Source organism: Oryza brachyantha, chromosome 4 (genome assembly GCF_000231095.2).
Source record: "Oryza brachyantha chromosome 4, ObraRS2, whole genome shotgun sequence".
In the NCBI taxonomy this organism is placed as follows: Eukaryota; Viridiplantae; Streptophyta; class Magnoliopsida; order Poales; family Poaceae; genus Oryza; species Oryza brachyantha.
The window spans coordinates 21,406,938-21,416,983 of NC_023166.2; the positions used below are offsets into that span (position 1 = coordinate 21,406,938).

General features: G+C 44.0%; 2 protein-coding genes across 2 annotated transcripts; both read right to left on the minus strand.

Moving 5' to 3' along the window:
* Positions 1-1,008: 1,008 nt before the first annotated feature.
* LOC102713739 (GDSL esterase/lipase At5g55050-like) lies at positions 1,009-2,525 on the minus strand. Its single transcript, XM_006653841.2, has 3 exons — positions 2,125-2,525; positions 1,845-1,981; positions 1,009-1,754 (listed from the first exon to the last, which is right to left on the minus strand). The coding sequence occupies exons 1-3, from the start codon at positions 2,462-2,464 to the stop codon at positions 1,014-1,016; spliced, it is 1,218 nt and encodes a 405-aa protein (XP_006653904.1). The 5' UTR covers positions 2,465-2,525; the 3' UTR covers positions 1,009-1,013.
* A 5,528-nt stretch (positions 2,526-8,053) lies between these two features.
* Positions 8,054-9,582, minus strand: LOC102714012 (E3 ubiquitin-protein ligase PUB23-like). The gene has a single exon (XM_040523630.1). It carries the CDS (start codon positions 9,405-9,407, stop codon positions 8,178-8,180), a length of 1,230 nt encoding a protein of 409 aa, XP_040379564.1. The 5' UTR covers positions 9,408-9,582; the 3' UTR covers positions 8,054-8,177.
* Positions 9,583-10,046: the final 464 nt, after the last annotated feature.

Genomic DNA, 10,046 nt, shown 5'->3' on the forward strand with positions numbered 1-10,046 from the left:
AGTATATACTATGATGAACTTCATCGGCCACATTGAGCATAATTCCGTGAAAATGGAGTACATAATATGAACTAGTAATCTACTAACATAGTGCTAGGAGATGATGAGAAGATAGCAAGTATAAACAAGTGGTAGCTAGGTCGATGCTCGAGGATTATTCCAGCTTGCTCCGTGGATCTTGCATTGCATGTGGTCCTTGCCCTGCTATCATAATGTCCTCTTCCAACACATGATTCACTAAAGTATTCCTAATACTGTAGGAGCATCGTTTTATTTATCTTGCAAATTGCAGTGCATGCTGTGCTATCATAATGTCCTCTTCCAATACATGATTCACTAAAAGTATCCCTTTTTGTTTCTTAGTGTTCTTGAAAACAGCAGGCAGGAATGCAGGATAGGGAAGAGAGAAAAAAAGCACATGCGGCACGGCACGCGAAGATGATGGGCCAGATCACTAGGGCCCAGCCCATGTTGACAAGCCCAAGACGGATCTTATGATAGACTTATTGGGCCTTCATGGGCTTCATTTTGGCATTGGGCCTTCAGCGCGGAACCGCGGATATATATTTCACCCCGCTTTATTAATATAGGACGGTGCATGGATACAAAGCAAATATAATAGTGATTTTTTTTATTTTTTTAAACATTTTAATAAATAATTTTATTACTAAATATTGAAAAGAAAATATTTTCACCACATGAACATTTTGGTCACACTATTGTTGGTGATGTGGCAAGACAATATTGACACTTAAGCTAGTTGGCGTGGCAGATTGGCAAGACAATATTACCACGTCAATGTATTATGTGTGGTAACGTTATCTTGTCACGCCATCAACAATAGCGTGGATAAAAGGGTTTGTACGGTAAAAATATTTTTCTCCAAGGTTTAGTAATAAGATTATTTATTAAAAATATTTAAAAATAAAAAAATTTAAGTAGTACCATGCAACTGCAAGCATGGGTAATTAATTAATACTCCTGTGTATATATACAGCAGGAGGGGAGGAGTGCTAGGCGGTGGCCCATGGTGCAGAGGAGGAGCGGGCCGAGGCGAGCTGTTTGAAGTTGATGGGCTTGGTGTACTGGGCCGGGCCGTCGAAGTAGGCGTTGGCGCTGAGCATGCATGCACGCTGGCACGGGTGGATGCGGTCAAAGAAAGCCACCTGGTCGCGGTCGGAGCACAGCGAGCACCCGCGCTCGCACTCCCGCTCCGCGCCCAGCCTCCCTCCGCCGCAGCACGCCGTGTCCACGCTCCTGTACCCCGACGCCGCCGGGTCGGCGAACGCCTCCTCCGCGAAGCCGAACGAGTCGGCGAGGGAGTAGGTGAACCCCGGCAGGCGCGAGGCGAGGCCGGCCAGGAGGGAGGCGAGCGCCGAGTTGAAGCCGGCGGCGAGGCTGTTGAGGCCCCGGCTGCAGTCGCCGGCGGGGCTCTGCAGCCGCATCAGCGGCACGCAGCCGACCAGCCCGACGTTGATCACCCCGAACTTCCTCGCGCCCATCCTGTAGAGGCCCGTGATGGCGTCGGAGTAGTTGCCGGCGAGCGCGGAGTAGAAGGCGGCGACTTGGGTGGGCGTCGCGTTGCTGTTCGCCGTGGCGAAGACGAACATGTCGTTGTTGCCGACGCCCAGGAGGAAGAAGGAGCGGGAGAAGAGGTCGGCCACGGTGCGGTCTCCCACCTTGGCCGCCATCGCTGCCCTCGTCGCCTCCATGTTCCGCATCTGCGCTGACAGCGGGATGCACTGTCCTACGTTCTGCATGCCATACATTGATTAATATTCATGCATACAGTTAACTAGTATATACGTTAAACGAATTGCACTCCTAGCTTATTAATTACGTACAGTGGAGTCGAGAATGCCAGCTCCTCCAGAAGCAAAGCTGACGCCGTCGGTGAGAGCGCTGAGAACCAGGGTGAAATTGAGTGGCCCAACCAGCGACATATAGGCCGGAGGGCTCTTGGCCAACCCCAGCTTCCGTGCTGCAAATACATACATGTTCGATCGATCATCCAAGCTAACCATACTAATAATTGACGAATTATATCACGCATGCACACATGCACATATATACAAACAGATAGAAAGATATATTGGCTATATACCTAGGTAATTAAGTACGTACAGATGTAGTCGGCGACGTTGTAGCCATTGCTGAAGCGTCCGGTAGGCCGGAGGAAGCCCGGGAGGTAGTCGACGCCGTAGTATGGCCTATTGGCCCTGAACACGTCCTTCCCCGGCAGGTCGTTGTTGTTGCCGACGTCCAGCGTGGAGTCCCCCAGCACGTACACCGGCGACGCCCGCAGATTTAGCTGCTGGAGCTGGTTTCCGCCGCCGTCGCCACCCACTGCTGCTGCTGCTGCTGCTTGGATGGACAATACTATTATCACCGCCATTACCAAGCACACACCACGAAAACCACTACTAGTGGCGCCGCCGCCGCTCTTCTTCATGGCCATCATCATCTATGGAGTGAGCTCTCTCTGGATGGATGGATCTCTCGCTACCTCAGTAAGTAATTAGCTTAAGCAGTTGATGCTTGTTCATGGGGATGGCAGCTGCATGCGCATACTTATAGGCGCATGCTGAAAATGCAGGCCCTTGCGTACTTCTACCAACTAGTAGTAGGGGCTTCTTGCCCTCTTTAGTTTGAAAAATTGTCAAATACTTGCTCCGTCTCAGAAATAACTTTATTTTTTTAGTTTTTGAAAATATAATATTTGTTTTTACGTCTTATTTGAATTTTTTATTAATAATTTTATTTTATTAGATGATAAAACATAAATAGTACTTTATGTATGACTAATTTTTTTTAGTTTTTTAAATAATTTTTTTAAATAAGACTGATAGCCAAACGCTAGATAAAAACCAATAAATAAAGTTTTTTTAGGACAAATGTAGTATCAATTGTAAAAGTTGAATTGTCTCATGCGAAAATTGACTAAAATTCCTACGTTTCGAGAGAGAACCCCATGTCGCCTGGAACTGGAATTGTTTGCTACCATGTGAAATCTTTCTACGTACTTACCTAACTTGCTGACCTTAGGATAGGAAATGCATATTACCAGAAAGAGCTAGCCGCACGGCTGGCACGCTATGAAAGCACTCACGATTGGCTGGAACAGAAAGCTCAATTTTTTTTTTTAACATTTCGGAGAACCCAGTGATAAGGATAAAAGTGTATATTTTGCATCTTTTTTGAAACCTCACTTAACTGCTTTGATGGTTATTGTCCGGTAAAAAATGTTATTTAAAATTAGAGCTTTTTTTTCATATTTGAAAGGTATCTAGAGCTACTATGTTTTCTACTACAGTATAAAAACATGTTACCTTAAAATAATGTATACTTATAAGTGCTAAAATTTTATACAAAATTTTGATAATTTGATGCTTGTAGATACTTTCTTAAAGACCGTAAATTTTTTTATCTAAAAAATACAACATCGACCCACATGCATGCACTACATATTTATAAAATGAAATAATATTACCATATTATGTAATTAATTAAGTATGTTTTAAACTAAATCTATTCATACTTTTATTTATACATCCTCTAAATATTGAAAAAAACATATACATATATGTGCTTAAACTTTTAAAAGTTCCACGTATCATATATATGTCAAATAAAATTTTTAATGTTTGGAGGGATCGATGGAGCAAGGGTGTGTTTAGTTGGCAAAATGAAAATTTTTGCTAGTCACATCGAATGTTTAACCGGATGTCGGAAGGGGTTTTCGGACATGAATGAAAAAACGAATTTCATAGCTCGCCTTGAAACCGCGAGACGAATCTTTTAAGCTTAATTAATCTGTTATTAGCACATGTGGAGTACGCTAGCACTTATGACTAATCATGTAGCCCTCCTAACTGTATAATTAGTATTTCTGTTTTATCTATGTTTAATACTTCATCTAGGTGTCTAAAGTTTCGATACGATATTTTTTAGAAAAAATTGGAAACTAGATAGCTATATATAATACCAATCGTACATATGCACTGTCTGCAAGAAAATTTAGGATGCAGAGACATGCATCCTCAGCAAGGCACAGTATACATCATGCATCATCAATATGATATGTACGTGTAACATCACAATATCAAGTAGAAGTGATGCTTCAAACTTAGGGACATTTTACTTTTTGCTACTCTTATGAATGTTGATAACAAATTTGCTACTAGACTCACATTTCATAGACTTATGGGGGTCCATATGTCATAGACAGCGGATGATAAATCTGTTTTGTAAGAGTGATAAAAAGTTAAATTTCTCTATGGAGCTAACTGAAATACCCCGGTATCAGTCATTCCTCGAATTAAAGTAACAATAAACGCCATAATGCGCATCTAGCAGTGGATGAATACAAGATATTGTGCAAGATATGGTGCGTGTATGCTTAATTGGATCGTACGTGTTCCAAACGCATGCAGTCTCGATCGGTGTCGTGAATCTCGTGTATGAATATGATCTCTAGATACTCCCTCTGATTCATTTACATGACGTTAACTAACAATTTATATGAGTTAAAAAAAGAGCAGTTGTTATTATGAGTTTTCTACATAATATTTTGATGGTATATGGATATATAGAGTTTTTTCCATCTTTAAAATAATACCTTGAGTTAGTCTCTTTGGGTACGAGTTACTTAATTTAATTTAAGGTACTAAAATTTTACATGAAATATAATATATCTAGGTACTTACTTTCTTATATAAGCACCATAAGATTTCCCATTATAGATAACTTAATTATGTACTAGTTGTCTATATATTGAAACCAAACGCACCCCAAGCTATTAGTGACCGTCTATATATTGATCATGAACAGACGACGTTCTTCTTCCGGTTGTCTCTCTCCTTCCTTTTCTCTCTCTCTCTCTGTCTGTACTCATCAAAATTCGTACGTACCATGCATGATGCATCTCATTTCAGCACATGGCAGGCAGGTGGATATGCATGAGTAGCATAATATTGCATGGTCCATGGAGTTGCTATACAGTGCTATATAACTGTTTAATTAATTAGCACAGCGGACGTGCGTGCTACACATGTCTGCAGTCGTCGTCTCGTCGATCTGAAAATATACTCACGTCAATTGCTGCACGGATCAGATCGATCACATTAAATCATCATTTACCTCAGCTCGCGTCAGATTAAGACACGAGAGCCAACAAATCATCGAGTGAGAGGCTCAGTATTTGGTAGAAAAAGGAAGTTTTTATTGATTCTACATGATTACATCAAGATGATAAAACCACATCGAAACCATTCTTGGTCTCTACATAAGTAAGATGCACACAGCCAAAAATCACTTGACTGATAGTTAATCGTTTATTAAAAAACAGAACCTAGCTAAGATGAAATTCTTAATGTAGACTGTCGACCATTTTTTTTGAGTGGAAACTATCAACCATGTTACTAGGTGAAAACTCCATGGCCACCAATTCGAAATGTTGACACACCATGTCAACCGTATTATGGGAAACATGCTTTTAAAGGATAGCTCATGTATGGAGCCAGTGGATAGTAATAAAAATAACTAGAAAAAGATAATATATTTTTGTCAAATACCATGTCATTCCTGCATAACTACAACAACTAGCAAGTAGATGCCGCCCCTAGCAAGATAAGTGCCTTCGTTTCTTTTTCAAAACCCCTAACCAATTACCAACATATGAGTAACATAATGAGACTGAGGCTGACCTAAAGCCACCTGAATTATGGACCACACAGATCTAGCAAAATGACAATTGAAAGAACAAATGTAGAATTGGTTCATTTTTGTGACAAAAACAACTACTCTTACTGCCCTACCAATTTCATTTTGCTAAATTATCCCTTGTCAAAATTACCCACGACGTAAATACTTTTTTTAAAAAAAATTGACTTTAAGTGGAACCTTTAATTTGTAACGTAACTTGTTGATATTAGGAACATCACAATGTAATAAGATTTTACTGAAAATTCTTTAAATTTAGTTAAGTGCCAACTTAAATCATCCTAAATCTACGTAAGCTATAAATTAGTGATTCGTAGTTCGAACACAATTGGTCGGTGATGATGTATAACATTCTCAACTGTATCTTGTTTAGGAAACTGTATCTTGTTTATTCCTAGTTATTGCATGCTTGCAAATTGCCTGTATGCAATGACATGTTCGTTACTCCAAAGAAATACTACAGTAATATAAATTGGTAAAATACTTGCAAATTTTTCGTATGTTGACGGATAGGTTGACTACTATCGAAAAAATAATTAACCATGAATACTGGCACGTGTGCCAAGTATAGGACTTGACCGGGTGAGCACGTTATACCACAAGGGCTACTACCAGGGTTTCAAAAGCCGTAACAAACTAACAATTAATCGTGACGATTATCGGGCCTGCCGCCAGGGTCTGGCTTCGGTTAATTTGGTGGTTTGGTCCGTGGGACAATGTGATTTGAGCTGAGTTTATTTAAAAAATATAAGAAGGGGCACTGTTTATCCGGTCCAACTTGGTCTAATGGGGACAAAATATCCTCCCCGACCAACCAGACTTTATATTGCTCTATATTTGTTCTTTAACCATAGAGTTAAAAAATAGGCCTTCCAATTTATTCATAATATTTTCCTGGTTTTTCTCATATTTTTCCGCTACCAACTTTACAAAGGACAATTTAATTATAGACTACTCCCTCCGTTTCATAATACTACTTCTGTCCCTAAATATTTGACGTCGATAACTTTTTTATACACGTTTGACCATCCATCTTATTCAAAAATTTATATAATTATTAATTATTTTTTATCATTTTATTTATTGTTAAGTATACTTATATATATAACTTTACATATTTTACAAAAACTTTTGAATAAGACGAATGGTCAAACATGTATAAAAAAGTCAACGGCGTCAAACATTTAGGGACGGTGGGAGTATAAAATATTTGACTTTTTTTACTTGTAATGTTTGACTATTTGTCTTATTTAAAAAATTATAAAAATATCATTTATTTGCTTATGACTTACTTTATTATCAAAAGAACTTTAGCACAATTTATCATTTTTTATATTTGTGCTAAATTTTTGAATAAGATGAAATGGTCAAACGTTGCAACAAAAAATCAAACATTTTACATTATGAAACGGAGGTAGTAATTAAAGTTGTTCGTATTCCATTTGGTCAGCGTCTCTGATTAGAGTCAGCACACGTACAAAGTAGATTTTCTGATTGTCTTCTTATTTTATGCACCAAGAGTCGATGTTTTATTGACTCATTGTAAACCAACTTATTTTCTCTTTTATATTAGCGAGTATACATCGAAAAAGACGACGATGAGAGTCCCCTCCTTACTATTCGTTCGTTTCCTAGTATTAACAACTATCTTTGGTGCACGCAGAACGAACCGACTCATTAACGTATGAACATGTTTTGATATATATGGAGGGGGAACGAGCAAGCGTGCGTGGAAAGAAACAGAAAAAATTTCTATATGGAAGCCCATATGCTGTGCGACCCATGATGATATGCCCAAGATGGGCCAAGTACCGGGCCCTTGACGGGCTTCATTGTCCCATTGGGCCTACACCATTGACTTGGATCGGGATCAGGATTTGGGATCGTCCCCGTCGACGTCTACGCCTCTACGGTGGCCAAGTCGCCATGGACATGCATGGAAGGTGGAATGCCATGGATGCAGAAAGCATATGAGGTGTACTGCATGCATGCTTCAGCGTGGTTGACGGAGGAGCCGGATCCTCACTCAGCGACACGCCGAAGGGAGCTAGCTAGGAGCACCCCCACCGCCGAGGACATTGCCGGCAAGGACGTCGATCGGACTCCGGCGATCTAGCCGTCCAGCACTCGATCTGTTCTTGCATTGCATGCATGGATGATGAATCTCCGGTGTACGGAAACATTGCAGGTAACGTCGACTGATCAGGTCAGGTTGCATCGGCGGCGATGATGGAAAAACTAGCTAATTAAGCTAGCAGCTCTAGCTATGCCTGAGTTTTCTGCGTAAAGAGTTCCAAAATCGAAAGAATTTGAACATATATTGACGATTATAAGGAGATTTTTAGAGCCCAAACAAAAAATAATTGCCTCTCTGTACACTTTGATTCTAAGCTACAGGACGGGCTACATCAATGAATCAAACGAAAAGGAGTTAGATTTTGTGCGATGAGCAAGAACTAATAAGGGTAGAGGGCCTGGAGGTGAGGCTGCAAGCAAGGTGAGTTCCTCCACGCCCTCGCGTGCAGCCGCAGCGTCTCCCGCGCTCGCTCCCGCGTCCTCTCGCCGCACTGCTCCGACTGCGCCACCACGCACAGCTTCCCCACCGCCCCCGTCTGCGCCATCTCCTGCACCACCGCCGCCGTCGCCGCGTGCCTCGCCACCGACCGCAGCACCCGCACCGCCTTGTCGCTCGCCACCTCCGACACCCTCAGCACCTTCCTCCCCACCACCGCCACGCCCGCGCCGTGCGCCACCAGCGCCGCCCGCCCCTCCGCGCACCCGCACAGCCGGTCCAGCGCGCCGAGCGCCAGCTCGCACCCGCGCCGGTCCGGTCCGTCCAGGAGCATGTCGACCAGCACCGGCACCGCCCCGGCGTCGACCGCCTTCACGCGGTTGCGGCCCCACGGAGTCGTGCCGACGAGCACGTGCAGGGCCGCCCTGGTTGCAGGGTTGGACACCTTTTCTCTGAGCAGCTGCACCACCTCCCCGAACACCTCCTCCGGGAGGGACACCAGCCAGTTCGACGGCATGACCGCCGTCACGGCCTCCAGGAGGAGCGCCGCGTGCGCCCTGGACGTGGTGTTCGACCGTTGCAAGGTCGCGACGAGCGCGTCGACGAGCTCCTCGTTCCTCTCGACGACGCCCATCAGGCACTGCTCCGAGAGCTGCAGCGAGCAGATGACCTCAAGGGCTTCGTCGCACGTGGCCTTTGCATCTTGACACGACGCGACGACGACGGCGGCCAGGATGTCCACCGCGCCGGGGACGGCCGCGAGGAGCTTCCTGTTCCGGTCGCTCTCGGCGGCCACGTCCTTAAGCTCACGCAGCGCGTCGAGGAGGCCAGCTGCAGAGCTGGTGGCGGCCTGGACGCGGGAGACGAGCTCGGCGACGCGCTCGCGGTCGACGGGGGGCTTGGGGGTGGGGACGAGCTCGACGCCATGATCGGCGTGGAGGGCGCACCATGATTGGATGAGCCGACGAAGCGTGTGGTTGGGCGTCGGGTCGCAGTCGGCCGGCACGGACTGCTTGGTGAGCGGGCAGGTGCTGGCGGCGAGGAGCCAGCGCTCGATGCCGTCGCGGTCGTAGGTGATGCCGGTGGGGAGTGTCACCGGGTCGCGCATGATCTGCAGCGAGATGGGGCACAGGAAGTAGGACGGCACCTCCACCTGCTCTTGCTGCTCCTCCATTGCCGTTGTCGCAATGCTCGTCGTCGTCTTCTTTGACTCTTGCAGGTGGTGGGCTGATAAGAAGTTGGAGGGGATCACAGCAATGGCGAACACGAGATCGAGTGGGCGAAGAGATTGCAAGATTTATACGAAGGAGAGGAGGTGGGATGGATTCAAAGACGTGTGCAAGTCCACACGGTCGGGACGGGGTTGCAATGCAAGAGTGAGCACGAGCATGAGCTGCCCGAATATTAAAGAAGCTCGGTCGGTCAAGCTAAGCTAGGCTTATTGGCTGTTGCTAGCTTTCCATGAAGGTGACGCCTCGCTTAATTAATTAATTAATCCTGCAACTTGATTCTCTGGTCATCCGCCAGTTTTTAATATTCAGTCAAGTATTTTTTTTTCAATTTTCAGGATCGTATTTTCGGATTTCAACAATAAACCTTTTGTCTAAGCAACTATTGTTGACTAGGCCTTGTTACCCATAATTCTATACCACGTGGCAATATTGTCTTCTAACAGCATTGTAATTGACGTTGTGAAAACGATTCGCCAATTGGTTTCTCATGTTTTATAAAGAAAATGTTCGGGAACGAGAAAAAAAAATCATCGTTATCTTCCTTCCGATTTGCCAGTAATTAACTGTGGTTTTGTAGTAAA